This window comes from Lactuca saligna, chromosome 1 (assembly GCF_052625555.1).
Source record: "Lactuca saligna cultivar CGN05327 chromosome 1, ASM5262555v1, whole genome shotgun sequence".
Taxonomy (NCBI): Eukaryota; Viridiplantae; Streptophyta; class Magnoliopsida; order Asterales; family Asteraceae; genus Lactuca; species Lactuca saligna.
This window is the reverse complement of record NC_136417.1, coordinates 42,009,460-42,030,493: the sequence shown is the minus strand read 5'-3', so window position 1 is coordinate 42,030,493 and position 21,034 is coordinate 42,009,460. Positions and strand designations below refer to the sequence as shown.

The 21,034-nt window shown below is 33.3% G+C and overlaps 2 protein-coding genes across 2 annotated transcripts; both read left to right on the top strand.

The window, feature by feature from the left end:
* The first annotated feature begins 1,153 nt into the window (after positions 1-1,153).
* Positions 1,154-4,760, top strand: LOC145034071 (aspartic proteinase 36-like). The gene is made up of 10 exons (XM_078982486.1): positions 1,154-1,625; positions 2,078-2,207; positions 2,296-2,546; positions 2,631-2,858; positions 3,073-3,235; positions 3,460-3,533; positions 3,640-3,736; positions 4,052-4,115; positions 4,217-4,288; positions 4,404-4,760. The coding sequence occupies exons 1-10, from the start codon at positions 1,369-1,371 to the stop codon at positions 4,556-4,558; spliced, it is 1,491 nt and encodes a 496-aa protein (XP_078838612.1). The 5' UTR covers positions 1,154-1,368; the 3' UTR covers positions 4,559-4,760.
* A 565-nt stretch (positions 4,761-5,325) lies between these two features.
* PAB7 (poly(A) binding protein 7) lies at positions 5,326-19,557 on the top strand. Its single transcript, XM_078957459.1, has 10 exons — positions 5,326-5,644; positions 6,429-6,547; positions 6,631-6,824; positions 6,948-7,207; positions 7,297-7,403; positions 17,937-18,126; positions 18,224-18,519; positions 18,636-18,806; positions 18,918-19,115; positions 19,236-19,557. Exons 1-10 carry the CDS (start codon positions 5,431-5,433, stop codon positions 19,446-19,448), a joined length of 1,962 nt encoding a protein of 653 aa, XP_078813585.1. The 5' UTR covers positions 5,326-5,430; the 3' UTR covers positions 19,449-19,557.
* The last annotated feature ends 1,477 nt before the right edge of the window (positions 19,558-21,034 follow it).

The window sequence follows — 21,034 nt, the reverse complement described above, 5'->3', positions numbered from 1 at the left end:
GTTAGATTTCTTAATTTCTCCGTATTTTAATTTGTATTTTAACTTGTACTAAGATCAAGATTAGGAGTTGCTTATAACTTATAAGATAACAATTACATTTTAAAGGCCACATATTGTTCGGTTATATTTGAACTTTGTGATCGACAATTACCTTGCTTTTCTAAACAAAAAAAAAAAAAACTTTATTTTAGACTTTAGATTTAAAACCTTTTAAAAACAAATTGATTTTATAATTCATTTTTTAAACTAACGTAGCGAGGGTGTTTCAAGTTTTTCATGAAGACAAAATTAGTACAAAACAAGATACAACTCTTGATGATCAAGGCATAATTCATAAACTATGGGAAAATGACTTAAAATGACAACGAAGTTTCCAAACCGTTTAAAAAACCTCAATCATGTTTTTTCTGTTTAAAAAAACCCAACAAACTTAACATTTTATCTAAAAAGCTCAACTAAGTTACACTTTCTCGAAAGTCAAATAAGAGAAACAGATGACATGACTTATTACCGTATCGGAAAAATGACTTGTTAGACCAACGAAGTTTCCAAAATGTTTAAAAAACTCCAATCATGTTTTGACTGTTAAAAAAAACCCAACGAACTTAAACAAAACAAAATTGGAATTTTCTGAACGGTTTGAAATTTTGTTGGACTTTTTAGACAAAAGGTTAAGTTCGTTGGGTTTTTTTGAACAGACAAAACATGATTGAGGTTTTTTGAAAGGTTTCGAAACTTCGTTGGGCTTTTAAATCATTTTCCTCGTAAACTATCGCACCTCACAAATAACGATGATAGTTAGATGCAATTATTGGCAAAAAAAAAAACCGTCCAGTTGATATGGGCCAAGGAGTTGATGATAGTCTTATTCACTCTATTGGGAAAACCATAAAAAGTGGTTGAGTGTGTTTACTTGGACTACTTTTCTTACATCATACACGAATTGATGAGATAAGATTGAGCTATACTACAAGGGACTAAATAAAGTTATAAACTTTGGATCAAAGGAATATTGGTTCCATCAATATATTAATAGTAACGTAATTTGGAAAAATATTGATAATTTAAATATTTAACAAATGTTAAAATACTGTATAAAATACAACATGAGAAAAGACACTCATCCGACACACGACTAAAATATAGACGACTTCCGCAAGACTTCTGCAAGTATTACACATTCCAGTCTCTCTCTCTCTCTCTCTCTCTCTCTCTCTCTCTCTCTATACAGGAATGCTGTAAGTAAACGCTGTTCTAGTTAGATTCAAGTAAACGCCCATAAAATTTCTACATATACTGATCTAGATGGTTATCGTTGCATAAGAAATTTGCAAAAAGGAAGCATTTGGGGTTTAATTCATTATAAAAATGCCGGTGAAAACTGGCGTTGTGCTATTGATCGTTTTGTTGGTGGCGGGTACGGTTGCTTCGGTGGCGTATGGTGGCGGAGGTGAACATTCGACGACGGTTCTAACTTTGGTGAGGGCTTTTCCGGCGAACAAGACGGTTGAGCTGGAAATCCTTAAAGCACGTGACCGTGTCAGACACGCCCGAATCCTGCAAGGCTTCGCCGGCGGCGTTGTCGACTTCACCGTCTCCGGTACCTCTGATCCTTACTACGGCGGGTAATTTAATCAAATCCCAAAAAGGAAATTCTTCCGGTTATCATAATTTCATATCAACTTTTTCTTTAAAAAAATACAACTAAAGCGGCTTAAAACATTTCACTTTTATGTTTGTCAGTGTTTTATGCTTTCGTAATCCCTCCTTCTAGACTTGAATTCAGCACATTTTGACCCTAGATTTCCCCTCTCTGTCTGTGTTTACTGTACCTTTTTGTGATTTTAATCACTTTTCAGTTATTTATTCGATGAAACTTTGTCGTTCTTTGTTCTTGGGTCAATCCGTATGATGTGTTCGTTTGTTTGTTTCTCATTCTCTGTACCAAATTATTCCCACCAAGTTTGATTTCCAAAATTCACCATTTTTGGGCAAATTTCATTGGTCTTGCATTAAATAGCATACTGTAAGGTCACCCCTTTCGATATGCCCATATCATAAATTCTTAATTTTGCAGGTTGTACTTCACAAAAGTGAAATTAGGGTCTCCACCAAGAGAATTCAATGTGCAGATTGATACCGGAAGCGACATCTTATGGGTTACCTGCAGTTCTTGCACTGATTGTCCGGAATTGAGTGGATTTGGTGTACGTTTCCATTTCTAGCTCTTCTAAAAATCGCTTAATTTCATCACAACACTTACTAAATGCTAATTCACCTTGTTTCCAATTTCAGATTCCCCTCAATTTCTTCGATTCTACAACATCTTCAACTGCTTCTCTGGTGTCATGTTCAGACTCCATATGTTCTTCCAATTTCAAAACTGCCGATACATCATGTTCAGATCAAACCGATCAATGTGGTTACCAGTTTCATTACGCAGACGATAGCGGGACATCTGGTCATTACATTACAGATTTTCTACATTTTGACACAGTTGTCGACCCTTCCACCATTACCAATTCATCAGCTTCTATTACATTTGGGTGCGCTTTTTTGCAAGATTCAATTTTTATACATTCAATGTTGATCAATTTTCCAACAATTAGGTTTTTTTCTTTTGGTGACAGGTGTAGTACGTATCAATCTGGTGGCTTAACGAAATCAGATAAAGCAATGGATGGAATTTTCGGATTTGGGCAACACGATCTATCTGTTGTATCACAATTATCTGCTCAAGGAATTACACCAAAAGTATTCTCCCATTGCTTACGTGGAGATGGAGCTGGTGGGGGCAAACTTGTTCTTGGTGAGATTTTGGCTCCGACCATGGTTTATAGTCCCCTTGTCCCATCACAGTACGTATTATTATTTGCTTAAATTACTTAATTACCATCAAATTGCATGAGGGGGTAGAGTCAAATGAAGGGCATTTAAGTCATTTTCATCTTTCAATGGCAATGTAAAGTTGTAAATAAAACTAGTTGGTCAAAAGTGTCACAGATACCATGGTTGCGAAAAGAAAAGAAGAAAACGCAAGAGGGGTAATATTGTAATTTTGTTATTTTTCAGGCCTCATTATAATCTTGATCTTCAAAGCATTGTGGTTGGTGAGCAGTTGTTGGCTATTGATCCAACGGTTTTTGTGACATCTGACAATCAAGGAACCATTGTTGATACGGGAACAACATTGACATATCTTGTCCCACAAGCATTTGATCCTTTTGTTGATGCGGTTAGTTTTTCTTTCAAATTACTATAAATTTCTTCTCGCATATTTTTTTAATAATGCACATGAGGAGGGCATTTTTGTCTTTTACACATACAAGAGATCGTGAGTGAATCCCAGTCCCATCTTTTTGGGTGAAACAAAAAATTGCAATTTTTGTTTCATTGACACCACATCAAAGTTCAAACACAGTACAATCTGTTCTGTCATGTCTAACTTATTGACTGCAGATTACAGCTGTTGTGTCAGAGTTAGCAACTCCGGTCCTTTTAAATGGAGGTCAATGTTATTTAATGGCGTCGAGGTAGTTTCCAAACATTTATTTATTATTCTTCTTTTAAATGGTTAATCTACTTTTCCATTTGAGACATATAAGTAATTATTTTTTATTTTATTATTTTTTTATACAGTACAACCGAGATATTTCCCAAGGTTTCCTTAAACTTTGCAGGCAGTGCATCCATGATTCTAAAACCTGAAAACTACCTTGTGCCAGGAGACCCTATTGTGAGTTTATATTTTTGTTACAAAATAAATGCAATATGTATTTTATTTTCTGCGAAATTTCATGATTTAGATTATTTTAGATATGGTTAAATGAAAGAAATAGCAATGTACCTCCATTGATTTATTTATTATAACATTCTACTTTCATTTCTGTATATTAAGCCTTGAAAAATCTACTGAATTTCTACCACTATAATTTGGTAAAATATTCAAAATATTGTGTCCTAATAAGAAAAAGGAAAATTACAAGGCTATAATAGTTGATATGAAAAAGTGAAAGTACAATGTTGTAATGGTTGAATGGATTTTCTACAGGATGGTGGTATTCCGCAGTGCATTGCCTTTCAAAAAGCGAGCAACGGGATAACAGTTCTTGGAGGTCGGTTAACATATAGCAATGAAATGACTATTTTACCCTTGAAGCCTGACAAATCTAATTTATATTTAATTTATATCGTATGATGTATTGATATAATGCAGATCTTGTTCTAAAAGATAAGATCTTTGTTTATGATTTATCGAGGAACCGAATCGGATGGACGGATTACGACTGTAAGCATATGATTATCATCCCTTTTATGAAATTACTGTTTTACCCTTGAGGCTTAATAACTTTCATTTAGGTGGTTTTAATTTATAAACTTATTTGGTATGTCTTTGTGTTCAGGTTCGGCTGATGTAAATGTCTCAATAAAGTCCAACAAAAACGAGTACATGAATGCAGCACAGTGGAGTGCGGGCATTTTGTTAGGGTTTACAAGTCTTGAAGCTCTTTTGGTGCATATATTAGTAGGGTCATTTTGGTCTTTTTTATTATGGTGACATGAAACCTAGTAGTTTGGGAAATAGTTTCTATTAATTTTTTGTTTCACATGTCCATTCGGTTGGCTGGTTTTTATTCAGGTGATCGGCTAGCCTCCATTTTGCTCCTTAGGGACAACTTTTAATTTGGCTCATTTGGGCGACTTAGAGGCTTAAATTTTATATTTAATCTTTTCTTGAATGGAATGAATTTGTAAGAAAAGAGTAATATTTACATAATTTTTTTTTGTCTAATTTAATGCTATCTAAGGTATTGTAGTTGTTTCTGTTGTTTTATGATAGATAATTTGATTAAAACTAAACTAAAAAAAATGTAGTTGTGTCAACAGATATTTTCAGTTGTGATTTTGATTCATCCATTTAAATGCAAGGTGTTTTGACTTGACTTGATTTGATTTTTTCTTTAATTAAATTAGTGGTATAATAGTCAAAACATTTTGTTTTTAAGCGAATAAACCAAAACCATAGAAATATCGTACCCCATTAAAAAAAATACAGAAACAATGCATATATAATTTACTCAAAATGTTTACCACGCGCCGCTTAGTCGAGAGTGAGGGGATTTAGCGCATATCGGAATTCAGAAACGATAACCAGCAAATCCCATGCAAAATCCATAACAATTATAAACAAAATATATTATATTTATTAAAATTAAATTTAATTAATAAACATCCCCTAAAAAACGCTTCATTTTAAGGAAATAAGTTTTCCTCTCTCCATATTTAGTCCCCAAATTTAATTCCGTCACCGAAACGCCACTTAGGTAGTTGGGTTTCCTCCATCTCTCTTTCTTTCTCTTTCTCTCCCATTCTCTCTTTCTCTCTAACGTTGTCTTCGGAAAATTTACAATTCTCCAGTGGGATTCAACAATGGCGGCCACACCACCACCATCTACGCCTTCGAAGACAACGCCACCACCGGCGTCGTTGTATGTAGGGGACTTGCATCCGCAGATCGACAATCTGCAACTTAGCGACGCCTTTTCCGAGTATAAGAGCATCACGTCTGTACGCGTTTGTAAAGACTCATCCACCGCTCGCTCTCTCTGTTACGGATACGTTAACTTTCTATCTCCTCAAGATGGTATGTTTATTCTATATATATCCGATCGATCATAAACAACATCGTTTAACGTTTTTACGTTGTTAATCATCTCAATTGCCTGATTTGTTTTCACAGCGGTTTTTGTTGATTTTTGAATTCAGAAATCTTTTGTTTGCGAGTGATAGTTTTTTCATTTATTGATCCTTGTTTGTGTTTTCGATTTGGATAAGTTTTGAGTGCGTTTTGTAACTTTTAGAATCCCAAAGAACGTTTCGTAGATTATGAAGAGAATTACAAATTAACTATATTTTATGTATCTTTTATGAATATGAAGTCGTCGGTCGACATTTGGATTATAAACAAGTGTATTGCAACATGCATGCATAACTCTAGAAAATCGTGAGAAATTAAGGCGTGTTTACTATCATCTGTGGGAGATTAATAATTGATGATAATTTTCATTTGTCTACAAACAATCCCTCGTTACATTGAAAGTGAGTGATTTTCTGATCGTGTGATTTGTGTGTTGATTTTTCTATTTTCACATACAAAGATCTTTATTATTGTTTTTAACACCATTCTAAATATATCTCGATCGATATGTAATTGACTTATTAATAACATGAATGCAAAACTGTTATGGTTGCATGGAGTGCATTAATTGTTTGGGATATTGGTAAGTACTTCGATTATACATAGAAATATGAATAATAGTTATAAATGATCTTTTGCATGTATTGTAACCCTTTTTTCTTATAAAGTAGTTCGATCACTTAGTACCATTTACTGATTTTGAATGTTTGATGTCATTTAACTTGGGCAGCTATGCATGCTATCGAGTCCAAAAACAACACCATGTTGTATGGAAAAATGATAAGGGTAACATGGTCCCACCGTGATCCTGATGTGAGAAGAAGTGGCATTGGCAACGTGTTTGTAAAGGTAATTATGAGCAGTATTTTTGTTAATTAATTATATGTTTGGTGTTTTGTATTTAATTAATCAATCTTGTATTTGGTTTGCAGAATTTAAATGAGTCGGTTGATAATGTACAACTTCAAGAAATGTTCAAATCATTTGGTAATATATTGTCTTGTAAAGTGGTTACACATGAAGATGGTAAGAGCAAAGGGTACGGATTTGTTCAGTTTGATTCCGTGGAATGTGCAAATGTTGCTATTGAGAAACTTAATGGCACTAGTATTGGAGGCAAACAGATGTATGTCTAATTCTAATTAATCAACCCCAATACTTTGCATTACATTTGGAATTTGAAAATGCATTATTAGTTCTTGATCACAATAAAGTATTTAATTTATTTATTTTCCATTACTTGTCATAGATATGTAGGGAAGTTTGTGAAGAAAAGTGATCGAATATTACCTACTCCTGATGCTAAGTACACAAATCTATACATCAAGAATCTAGATTTGGATATTTCAGAAGACATTCTTGATCAAACTTTCTCAAAATTTGGAAAAATTGTGAGCTTGGTTATATCAAGAGATGACAATGGTGTTTCAAGGGGCTTTGGTTTTGTGAACTTTGAAAATCCAGATGATGCTAAGAAGGCTGTGGAAGATATGAACGGGATGAATCTTGGTATATATGATTATGTTTGTGGGTGTTTGTTTGTTTTTATAGGCAATTGCTAGCGTTATTTTAGCCAGAGGTATTTGTTGTGTGTTCAGGTTCAAAGGCTTTATATGTTGCGAGGGCTCAGAAGAAAGCAGAAAGAGAACAAATTTTGAGGCGTCAGTTTGAGGATATGAGGAAAGAACAAATAGCAAAATATCAGGTATGAATAGTTACAAATTTGATTTAGTTGTTAGTGCATCCCCAATGCATGATTAATAAGAGTTGAATGAAGGAGAGAAAGGGATGATGTTGATATGAATAAATGGGAGAGTTAGCATCTCCATGGCACTTTACCATTTGTCATTCCACATCATCAACTTATATTAATTAATATAAGACTCAGTTACAGTATTGCTCCTTGTGGTTGATACCCATATGCAGTTTTAGTCAAACTTTTGAATTTGTGACATGGTTCATTCCAATGGTTTCCAAAAATTTGACATGTGGGTCATGACATTATTTGTAACCTAAGGATCATTTTTATACGTTATTGAAAACAACAAAAAGAACCTTCCAACCCATTGATAGATACCTCAAACGCCTAATTACTCTTCTTTCCTCTCTTGGCATCTCCATTTGCCATATAAATACCGCCCTATACTCGCGAAACGACTACTCTCTCTCTCTCTCTCTCTCTCTCTCTCTCCAATACCATGGAATCCACTTCTTCCTCTCCCTTACACCTCCGGCCACAACGACATGCTTCCTCTATCATTTGTTCATTTTGATTTATTTTAAGGTATGATTTTAAATTAGTGTTGTTGGTGTGTGATGGGTTTGGGTTTTCATTCGATCTCATACAATTTTTTTTTTATAAAAGATGGTTTTTGAGCCTAAAATGGAGACAAGATAATTAAGTAAATGCTGGAAAAAAGAACTCATAAAAAATGATAAAAAAGTTATGAAGGTATTTCAATTCCAGTTTCGTAATAGTACCTGATACTTGTATAGTCATACCTCATACCTGTAAGAAACACAAGGATCGAACAAAATTGCATAACCGATTTCCATGTGGTTCTAGTTACGTTTGGTTCAAACATTTATTTTGCTTACTCCATATATACCTTAAAATTCTTGCATAGTGGATGCTCTAATGCCATTGGATGTGAAAATAAGACATCATTATTAATCAAATGGACTTTATCACTTTGATTTCAGTTAATAGCATCATCATATTAAAAGTCTGTTCAATTAATAGCATCATATCCAATAGTTAATCTATACTATCATTTAAAAATTATTGTTATCTCATCATTTCACTAACTTTTACCTATTATGAAATCTCTTGAATGGTTACATCTTCCAATATTTTTATTTTTATTTTATCTAATCTATTTTTATCTATTTAAAATGGTCTATAAATCTCTTATATTTATTTAGTCATTTTTAACAAACCTCATATTTTATAAACATTGAATGTTGCAAACATGCGAAAATAAAAATAAAAGTATACCTAGTCTTTATTTTTTAAAAGTAAAATAGGAAAATTTTAATGCATCATAAGTATAAAAAAAACTAAAGATTGAAAATATTATATAATAATTATAAATTTCATTTCAAAAATAAAATAATATTAAAAGATAAGGGGAGTTAAACATAGTAAACACTAAAATATAACCATTCAATACATATTGAGTTGTCAATAGAAACAAAACAAATAAGCTATTAATTATAATGATAATAAGTTAAACAAATAAACTATAAAATAAGCTCTTTCTAAGCACAGACTAAATAAAACAAAACCTCAGAGTACAAACTAAATAAAACAAAACCTCAAAGTAAACAAGAAAATATAACCATTCACTACATATTGAGTTGTCAATAGAAACAAAACAAATAAGCTACTAATTATAATGATAATAAGTTAAACAAATAAACTATAAAATAAGATAAACCTTTTTCTTACCAAGATTATTTAAAGATCACATTTGTCTATATTTATTAATGTGTTTGGCTACCGATTGCTTGAAGAAAATAATAAAAAAATTAAATAAATAAAGTTCACAATGATTAAGGACTTGTTCGACATAGAACGTTTGTGAGCATTTAGGAGTTTCTAGCATTTAACAAAATGCTTGGTTTTGAACAAAAAGTTTCGTTTGGCACACCAAGCTTTTAGGGATTAGTTTAAACAGAATGCTCTAAATTTAAAAACTACTACAAATAGTGTTTAACAAAACTCTTTCAGATACCAACTAGTTTTTCCTGAACATGCCCTAAATGATTGATTAAGAGGTTAGATGGCAAACCAATTTTTACAACCTGATTGCCTAGACATGAGGCAGATTATGAATGGTCATGTTTTTCCCCCTTTTTTTTTTTTTTTTTTTTTTTCAGTTATAATAACTATTTGTTAGATAATGTGTTTATTGAAAACATATAATAAATATGATACGTTCCCAGGTAAACCTAAGAACTTAGCCTACTATTCGAGCCACAAGAAACTCCTAAAACGCCACGAGGCTTCTTTTATTTAGATAATTCAAACAAAATGTATGGAGCACCATTTATAGTGTCCTGCTAAACAATAACCCTAAAATAACTCAAACAGCTAGCAATGCAATCCTATAAATGATAAAGATAGAATTTAAAACATAATTATCCTATTCTAAATTATTCTTGTTGCGCCTTTGATAGACTTGATCAAACCTATCGGTTTGGGTCATAATATTACTCCCCTCTTAAACAATCACCTTGTCCTCAAGGTGAAAAGCCAGAAACTGTTGTTGTATCACGTTAAACAAACAATTCCCATATAGCCTTATAAGTTGGTAAGTCCTTCAACCCGATCAAAACCTCCCGCCCAGATGCCCCGTCACGGACCCCCTCCACCCGCTCTGGCTGCAACAAAATTTCCATATCTGTGGTCATAGTAGCAGGTAAGCTGGGAAGATCCAATTGATTCTCAATAGCCTTCTTCAATTGAGAAATGTGCAAAACATCATGTATTCTCGATGATTCTGGTAGCTTCAAGCGATAAGCCACCTTACCAATTCTTTCCAACACCTCAAAGGGACCAAAATAATAGGACGATAACTTCTTATTCACCCGACGGGCCACCGAATGTTGCCTATATGACTGTAGCTTAAGAAAAACTCTATCCCTAACTGAAAACTCCTCATCTTTGCGATGCAAGTCAGCCTTAATCTTCATCAGTTGTTGAGCACGCAACAAATACCCTTTTAGATCCCATTAAACGATATCCCGTTCCTCCAAATACTCATCCACAATACTCACCGAAGTATGTTGGCTGCCATAGTAAACCAAGTGGGGTGGATCTCGACCATACATAATCCAGAATGGAGTGGTGTTTGTTGAAGTGTGAAAATATGAATTGTACCAGAAATCTGCCCAAGATAGCCACTTAGCTTGCGAACGAAAAATTTCACGCCAAAAAAGACTTAAAAAAACTTTTTCTTGATCTAAAACAATGGATTCCAGCATGTCATGCAAACAAACAACCTACCTTAAAAAACCGAAGCCACTGAGAGAGGTGTTTTAGCGGAATAAAATGGGCGTATTTACTTAACCGATCTAAAACCACAAAAATAACGGAATACCCTTCTGACTTAGGAAGGCCTTTAATGACATCCACAGTAATTTCTAACCAAAATTTATTTGGTCATTCAAGAGGCTGCAACAACCCGCTAGGCTCCATGGTGGAATATTTCTGACGTTGACAAATATCGTATTGTGCGACCATCCTGGCTATGTCTCCTTTATCCTGCACCAAAGAAGCTCTGTAGACATTTGAAAATATGTTTTTTGGACTCCCGAATTCCCTCCCATCGAGCTTCCATTAAACTCGTGAAAAAACGTAGGAACCCACGACGAGTTGCGGTTCAAAACCAACCGACCCTTAAACAACAGTCGGTTGTTTTCAACTGAAAACCTAGTTGGTACCTGTGCTTACCAGTACTAACACGATGTCTGAGCTCGAGTAACTCAGTATCATTTTCAGTTTACTGCCACAGCCTTCCCCAATCAATCTTGCAACCCGTATCTAGTGCTTCAAATTCCACCTCACGTTTTCTTGACAATGCGTCCACTGCATTGTTGTCTCAGGCCAGTCGGTACTCGACGTCAAAATTATAGCCCAAGAGTTTGGATAACCACTTCTGATGATCTTCAGCCACGACCTGTTGCTCAAGCAAAAATTTTAAACTCCGTTGATCGGTTCGAACTACAAACCGTCGTCCTAGCAAGTATGGTCTCCATTTTTCGGATCGCAAAAACGATCGCCATTAATTTGCATTCGTACACTGACTTCAAACAAGCCCTAGTGCCCAAAGCTTGAATATAATAGGCAATTAGACGAGCATCCTGCCAATCCAAATCCCGACGCATCGGTTTCCACCACAAATGTCTTATCAAAATCCGGTAACGCCATCACAGGAACTTGAGTCATGACGGCTTTTAATTGTTAAAAATCCTATGAAGCCTCATTATTCCAATGAAAATTATATTTCTTGAGTTGCTCCGTGACAGGCCAAGCAATCTTTCCATAGTCTTTTACAAACTTGTAGTAGTAGCCCGTCAGTCCTAAGTACCCACATAATTCTTGCAGTGTTTTTGGTTTTATCCATTGCAACATAGCTTCAATTTTTGTTGGATCAGCCGATACGCCCTATGCGGACACCAAGTGACCTAAATACTAGATTTGATTTTGAGCAAACGAGCATTTTTTTAGGTTTGCAAAAAGTTTATTTTTTGCATTTCTTGTAGTACAGTCGATAAGCTCTCCATATGCTTGACCCTAGTTTTGCTATAAACCAGAATGTCGTTGAAGAAAGCAAGCACAAAACGACGTAAAAGCCTAAAAGCCGTTTTCGGAACATCTTCTTCTTTCATTCATATTTGATGATAACCAGACTTTAAGTCTAATAATACGTTCCCAAGTAAACCTAAGAACTTAGCTTGCTATTCGAGCCATAGGAAACTCCTAAAATCCACAAGGCTTATTTTATTCAGGCAATTCAAACAAAATCTATGGAGCACCATTTATAGTGTCCTGCTAACAATAATAGTAAAATCACCTAAACAGCTAGCAATGCAATCCTATAAAGATAAAGACAAAATTTAAAACATAATTATCCTATTCTAAATTATTCATGCGCCTTTGATAGACTTGACCAAACCTACCAATTTGGGTCGTAAAAAAATATATCAAATTTTTTATGGTTTTTAATTCATTATAGATAAATTTTGATATAATTTATAAATACATCTAAAAACTCCCATGATATATTTTTGTTTTTGTTAGGTTATCAATAAATGATTGAAAATTTAATTTGGTTGGTTATATATATATATAGTGTTAGGTTCAAATGTTTCTACTATCTATTGTTGTGTGCATGATTGATTCTAAACCAATCGTTTTTGTTATTTTAAGAAAAGTAATTAATGCATTATTAAATACTGAAGATTTAATTAATTCTCATTATATCTTTAACATAATATGCATTAATTACTTTATTAAAATAACTAAAATAATTGGTTCATAATCAATCTTACATTCATATAATAGATAGAACACACTAACCTAACACTAAATGATTGAAAATTTAATTTGATTATTTGAATGAAAACAATTAATTGAATGAAAACAATTAATTGTGATTAATTGGTGATAAATATAGTTTTAAAGTAAAAAAAATGAATTATATAAATACTCCTAAATTGCTTATTGTACCCTAATCCTTTCCAAATAAATGAAAATTTTGTCACTTGTCATTCTCTTATGCATTATGCCCACGGTTCTAAATAACGTAAGGTGTGATTTCGCGACAATGTCAAACTTTAAGCTTTTCCGAGCCTTGACGAGTCACGATGTTTGTAAGACATGACTAAAGGTGACAATTTTCTATATAATTAATATTTTTATATGTATTTTCAAATGTTATTCATTTTTATACACACATATATGAGTTAATACGGCGTTTTGGCAAAGCTTGGCGGCATGTGCAAGCTTTGGAGCCGTGATTATGCCACATGTCATTTTGTGATAATTTTAGATTAAATAATATCTATACTAGGCGAATGCATTGCGTAAAAACACCTATATAATTGAAGTCTTTACAAATATATGTTTTTTTTAAATATAATAGTAACGTTGTTGTTAAATTTGATATAATAATTTTTTTACTAAATCGATATAATATATTGATTATTTTGTATTATATGATAATATATACATCTATGATAACTTCTTAATCTCAATCGTTTGAATAACTTTTATCTGCGAGTTACACATGGATAAAATTAAACATAATATATAGTTTAATGTTATTTATAGTTGTTGTTATTGTTAATTAATATTTTGAAATTTATTTTCTTAATGTTTTAATTTATATCATTATAATTATTTAAAACATCAAACATTGGTTTTTGATATTAAAGGTAACAATATAATCATTTTTATACAATTATTTTTAACTATTGCTATTGTAAGTTATTTTAATCTATTTTTTTGGAAACTTTTAACGATTATAAAAAATATTTAGGAAATATTTTAGTTAAATTGAGATTATAATTTAGTTTTTGCATTTATCACTATAATTTATCACTTTTACCTATTTACAAAATATTATTTTCTTTTTTTTAAGTGGAAGTGAAATTTATATTTAAGTTGACATTATAATACGTAGAAACACCTATATAGTTGAAGTTTTAACAAATATATCTTATTTTTTAAAATATAACAATAACGTTGTTGTTAAATTTATTATAATAATTTTTATACTAAATTGATATAATATATTTATTATTTTAAATCATATAAACATGTATTACAACTTCATATTCTCAATCGTTTGAATGATTTCTACCCGCGAGTTACACACGAATAAAATTAAATATAATATATGGTTTAATGCTATTTATAGTTGTTGTAGTTGTTAACTATTTTTTTTAAAATTTATTTGATTAATGTTTTAATTTCTATCAATATAGTTATTTAAAACATCAACATTATTTTTTATTTTAAAGGTAACAATATAATTATTTATATAGATTTATTTTTAACTACTGTTATTGTAAGTTATTTTAAGCTACTTATGTAAAAACTTTTAACGATTATAAAAATATATTTATGAAATATTTTAGTTAAATTGAGATTACAATTTAGTTTTTGAATTTATCACTACAATTTATCACTTTTAGTTTTTAAGTGGAACTGAAATTTATATTTAAATTGATATTGTAATGTTATATTTAAGTTCACAATTGAAGTATTTTGTCCAAACTGTTTAAAAGTTCTAGCTTTAAACTGATAATGGTTTACATATAACAATATATTAAATCTAATAAATTAATTATAATATGTTAAAATTTAAAGACATAACTTTATAAGTAGAAATAAAGATATTTTTTTAAAAATTGAAATTTAGTTTATTATGATTACACTTTAGGTTTGATAATTATTTAAAATTAATAATTTAAGTATTTTATATAAATTATTCCAAAACTGTATCTTTAAAATGATAATGGTTTACATCAACAATATATTAAAACTAATAAATTAAGTATAATATGTTATAAGTTAAAAAAACATGACTTTATTAGTAGAAGTAAAGATATTATTTTAATACTGAAATTTAGTTTATATATGATTACACTTTAGGTTTGATAATTATTTAACCTAATTAACAAAATTGTAATTATTATTAGAAAGAAATTGAAAAATCATGAGAGTTTCAAATGAATGTGGTGAAAGGAAAAAGTATATGGGGGTTTCAAATGCATGAAATTCAAGAAAAAATGCTAGATTTATAAGTATGTATGATGTCATTTTGTGGTTTTTTCTATTTTATAAAATTTCATATAATACTTAAATGTAATAAATGCAACTTTATTTGTAATTTCTAAATTTGTAAATTAAATCTAGTTATTTTAGTTGTTTATTTATTTTAATTATTAGTTTAAATTTAAAATATAAACAAATATTTAAATTTTAATAATTAAATAATTTTTTTTCTTATAAATTTGAAATTTATAAATTTTTAGATTTTCATGTTTATTTTTAATAAACCAATGTAAAAAATGGTGCTAACAACTATTACAAAAGTATGGAAGAAAGACGAAAACACACAAAAAAAAAAAAAAATAAAGAAAATTCCCACAACACTAAACAGGCATATAGCGACAACTCACCTTGCCAATAGCCAAGACTCTAAGCCTCCGACACAAAAAAACCAAATTGAGAACTTATAAGGGGGTAGAAATTAAGATTAATGAAGACAATAGCCAAACTATAAAAAGAACATGAGAAACATGCCTTCATAATCAATTTGAATCTCCAAGCAATATCATTAATTAAAATTCTACACAACAACGGGTTAAGTGGATGTGCCACTCTATTTCTTTGTGGGTGAATTTCTTGTACCGGCAAGCAACGAGATTTTATATCGGAGACCAATATATATGGTCTACCATTGGGGTGCAGCAAAGCGACCCTTTGGGCCCTTTTTTTTTGCCCTCTTTTTGCACTTGCCTGTACACAAGATTAGTAAGGAGTCAATGTTGTTGATTTGATGAGTCTTTTTCCATAACTATGTGGCCCGCAAGGTGAGCTCATTTTTCTTCGATCATGTATGAGCATTGTAAATCTTTTCTTAGGTTTAAGGACTTGCCAGCCTGTGCAGATAGAAGAGACAACTTTGTTCTTTGACAAAGGATTGCGCATGTCTATCGAGGATATGGTGGTATGTGGAGGCTCCTTTTTTGGAGACATTCAATGGCGTCTGACTTCCTTACCTATTCGTTTCAGTGGTTTGAGTTCGTACTCGGCATACGAGGTTTCCTCCTACATGTTTGTAGCCTCGAGGGACCAATCTTGAGAATTACAAGACGACATCTTACGTGACAGTGGCATATGTGGTATGAACTCTATTTACCTATGTGCTATGACTCGTCTTCGCGATACGATTCAAGGATTCGACTGTAGCGGTTTCACTAATAAGGACACCGCCCCCCTAAATCCCAAAAAGCATTGGTGTGCGCCCTTTTTAGCAAAATCGTCAAATATATAGAAGTCGACTTCGACATGACTGTTAGACAGAAAGCAGTTTTTGAGTGTCTTCAGGCACCTCAATCTCAAGATTTTCTGCTAACTATCCCCATTGATGACCTTGACCAACATATGTCTCCTGTGGCGTACCAAACTATCATTCGTTACCGTCTCATGATTCCTTTATTCCCAATTGACGAGATATGCCCAGTTTGCCGCAAAGCATGTTTGAATATCTTTGGGGAACATGCGGTTCATTGTAGAGAGCTCTCTGGTTTCAAGTACAGACATGATGTGGTCAGGGATGTTCTCTTTGATGCTTGTCGGCGTGTAGGATGGGAGATCCACACTTACCGACTGACATATTGGTCTTTGGATGGATAGGAGGGAGGCGCACGCATGTGTGGATTTTACTGGTGTCTCCTCTCGTCGGTTTGAGGAGGGTGGGTTTCACAGCAGGGCATGCCGCTTTGAAAGCCGCTGCGTGCAAAGTGGCAAAACATGAGAATGCATATATAGAAAATCAATATTTTTTTGTAGCTTTTGCATTTGACACATTTGGTTTTCTCACACCAGAGGCGGTGGAGCTCCTTAATAGAGTCCAACGGGTTATACACTCTAATATCATATCTCCTAGATCCATAGATATTTTCAAAAAGATTAATTTTGCCATCCAAAAAGAGCTAGCAACGCAACTTGATGGTGGTTGCCGTCTACCGATATGTATTGAGCTATATTAAACAAGTTCATCATTTTAATAAAAAAAAAACAACCAACCATGCCCAACCATGCCCAGAAGAACGACACACCTTGAAGCAACCAAGCTGGGGTAAAAAGGTCCAAATGGCATGAAATTAATCCTCCAAACTGCAACCTTGAACATAATACTCCAACTGAAAAAAGAAAATAACCATCAAGGACCATCACAACAGGCTTTCGGATAAAAAGCACCATGAAAATCGCATATACGCTAATAGCAAGTAGCAAGAACAAAGAAGCCATGAGCATGAAACCAGAATTCCCGATATCCACACAAATGAATTGTTCCTGTCATCTTCATCTAAAGCACGACAAAATGAGCAGGAGGTGGAAGAGGCAATAATACCCCTCTTTATCAAATTTAAGGAAGTGGGGATTCCATTTATTTTCAATTGAAAGGCTCCACCCTTCCATCGTATGAATGCAAAGCAATGATTTTTCTTAGGGATTTGACTGAGAAATCACTACTGCCATCGCCATTCCATAGCCACAAATCACAACCTCCAGTAAACCGAAAATCTTTCGAGCAGTTACATAAAACAGAAAACTGATCTGATCGAGAGGTTAACTATATCTATCACTAAACAATCTTTCTTCCTTTCAATTTCATAGAGATGTGGATAAGCTTCTTTAAGAACTATACCACCACACCATACATCATTCCAAAAAGAAGTCTTGTCCCCTATACTCACCACCCTTTTAAATATACTCGCAATCGAAATCCCCCTTTGATCGAATTCCATGTCAATTTGAGAAATGTTAAGTCAAACACTTTTTACTGCTTTTTTTTTCGCAAATATTTTTCCATCAATAAGTGATAGGTTGTGAATTGCTTTAATGCAAGAAAACCAAAAGGAGTCGTACCCAGATGGCCTTCCGAATCCCTAACCTTTTCATCCGAAATTGATCGGTACTTTTTAATTTCAGGGTTCAAATGTTTATGTGAAGAATATTGATGATGATGTCACAGAAAATGAGCTTCAAGAACACTTCAGTCAGTGTGGCACAATCACATCTGCAAAATTAATGTGTGATGACAAAGGACTTAGCAAAGGATTTGGATTTGTCTGCTTCTCTACACCAGACGAAGCAACCAAGGCTGTGAATACCTTACATGGTGATCAATTACCTAAATTACCATATACTCATTGCTCAATCATCATTGCTTTCTTTTATTTATTGATATTAATTTCTTGTACGATGCTTTATTACAGGATACATGTTCCATCGAAAGCCATTGTATGTAGCTATTGCTCAAAGGAAAGAAGAGAGACAAGCACAATTACAGATTCATTACGCACAAAGAATGGCTGGACTTGTGGGCCCATCTTCTATGATCCCTAGTGGCTATTCTCCATATTACTATACAGCTCCTTCTGGTATCATTTCACAAGTAGCTCCACAACCAGGGATCATGTATCAACCTATGGCAATCAGACCAGGATTTAGGGCTAATGCTTTTGCACCTCCAACAAGACCCACTTTTCAGCCATCTCCATACCCTACTTTTGTAAGTTCTCTAGGGTTTCTTTCACATGGTGATGATCACTAAGCGTATTCCTCAACGATAAGGAACAATAGTAAAATGCATAATCTTTCGATGCATTTAATTTTTTTTTTTTTCAGATTTCTAACAGTGTAAGACCGCATAGACAAAATAGAGGGAGGATGAACGGACATATGCAGCAGCAGCCGCCACCGCCGCCACAGGGTGGTCATACTCTTCCATATGTGCCACACTTGCAACAGCCTAATCCTAATCATCAGACTTCAAAGGAATCACCTAGCAATCAAAAGGTGTTCATCTACTTCATTTGCTACTTTATAATAATAGTGATAATTAATTAATGATTTAGTTTTTCTTCAACAAATTGTGGTAATTAATTATCAAATTATATATGCATGCAGCGAACAGGACAGGCGAAGTATGCACCAAACGGACGAAGTGCACGTGACATGAACAAAGGAATAACGATATCTTCTTCTTCACCTTCAAATTCCGGCGAAGGAGCAGAGATGTTGAGCAGTATGCTTGCCGCTGCTTCCCCGGAGATTCAAAAACAGATGCTAGGGGAACGTCTCTACCCCCTCGTCAACCAACACAAGGTATACATAATTACATATATAAGAATCTCTGGTAAACATTTGACTTGTAATATATATAAATCTGGATATGGTTAACTCAATTTTTTTTGTTGTTGTTGGTGGTTAAAATATGTATTACAGCCGGATCTTGCTGCAAAGATCACCGGAATGCTGTTGGAAATGGACAATTCCGAACTGCTTCTGCTTTCGGAGTCGCCGGAATCTTTGGCTGCTAAGGTGGAGGAAGCTGTGCAGGTGTTGAAGCTTACAAAGACCCAAGTGTCTACCACCACTGCCAGTCAAGAGACTATTAGTCATCCCAGTATCTTATCTGCTGGGGTTGCAGTCAACTGAGAGAGAAAAATCACTTATATCTATATTAATTTAATTAGTTTTTCTGAAACTATAAACTTTTGATTGGCATCAAACTACCGTAGATTTGGATGATTATTGCACCTTCTTTTGGAATTGCATTTTTATATTTTGTTTATATATAAAACTTTTAATGAGATATATCGTTTAATGGTACTGTTTTTTTTTAGTATTAATAGGGTACATGATGTCATAATAGTACCAAAGAGCATTGGAACTCATATTATGAATGACGTTTGACATATCCTTTGACCTCCAAGGAATAGCTGTTAATTAGGTGGCTAATATTGGCTACAAACCATAAATGAGACAGTACCTCAGTCGGTAGAGGAAGAGGTCATTATCCTAGCATATTGGCTACAAATAAACCACTAAAACCATTTCACAAGGTAAGCTACATCTCGCCATTGACTAGATATAATTTACAATAAGTTATCCTAAAATAATCTTTGACTTTATCGGAGCCTTGGTCCAGGAACACCTCCGGTCATCAACTTACGATTTGTTTGTGTCTCTAGGTATGCTTACTTCAAAGGAGTCACTCTCGTCCATGGAGGACGGATCCGTAGGCACATCAAGTATACATACTCATGCAATGACATAATGTTGATAAATGCGAGTTTTAAGAATTAGAGATGTCTCAAGATAACGTATTGTGAAAAATTATAAGTAGTGTATGTATGTATGTATATATATTTGCACAAGGTATTTGGACAAATTACCAAATGCAAAGGAGTTACGTACTACGCAAGACCATGGTATAACTTAACCGTAAAGAGACTAAGTGTGCGAAGCAACAATGAAGATGCATAGGGTATGGGTGACTTGTTCACGGGATATGATGGCTAAGACTATTGGGTATGTATTTGAACGTTATGTTTCGATGCCACCTTATGATGGACACCACCCTAAACAAGAGTAAGAACCTTATGATTATGATGTGAAGTATATATAAATTAAATGGTTAAGAATTTAGAGCATATATATTGTATAGATATCTTAATTAATGTTTAATGTATACGAAACTATTTGCTAGTAAAAACAAGAGAAGAAAAAGAGTCTATGCACTTATGCGGAGAGAGAGAGAGAGAGAGAGAGAGAGAGAGAGAGAGAGAGAGAGAGAGAGAGAGAGAGAGATCATATGTCCTTAAGACTTCTCTCCAATCATCCAAATAAATCTCCAAGTGTTGTAGAAGGATTAACCAAACAATTCCATAGAAACTCTAGAGAGAAAAAGAATGAAGGTCTTGAAAGCTCGAGTTTGAAGCTTTTAAAAAGGATTTGATCTTCATAACGTATGATTAAGTTTAAAATCATCCCTTGTTAAATTCTTATTGGTTTGGATACAAGAATCAAGCTTATACCGAAACTATACTTGATTTCAGTATTAAGATCGTAAAATATTCAAAAATCTTCAAAGTCAACCCTGGTCAAGGTCAAAGTCCTGATCTTCTACTCATAGCTACATGGGCCCTATAATTCCTATAATACCTAGGTCTTCTACTTATAGCTACATGGGCTGGCATTGTAGCCTTAGACCCATTCACACAAAGAGAAACTCACATGCA

Coding starts and splice junctions, on each gene's coding strand:
- LOC145034071 (XM_078982486.1), top strand. CDS start 1,369: ATGCCGGTGAAAACTGGCGTTGTGCTATTGATCGTTTTGTTGGTGGCG. Junction 2,859..3,072: donor AGTCCCCTTGTCCCATCACA/GTACGTATTATT, acceptor GTTATTTTTCAG/GCCTCATTATAATCTTGATC. Junction 3,737..4,051: donor TTGTGCCAGGAGACCCTATT/GTGAGTTTATAT, acceptor GATTTTCTACAG/GATGGTGGTATTCCGCAGTG.
- PAB7 (XM_078957459.1), top strand. CDS start 5,431: ATGGCGGCCACACCACCACCATCTACGCCTTCGAAGACAACGCCACCA. Junction 5,645..6,428: donor CTTTCTATCTCCTCAAGATG/GTATGTTTATTC, acceptor TAACTTGGGCAG/CTATGCATGCTATCGAGTCC. Junction 18,127..18,223: donor GGCTGTGAATACCTTACATG/GTGATCAATTAC, acceptor GCTTTATTACAG/GATACATGTTCCATCGAAAG.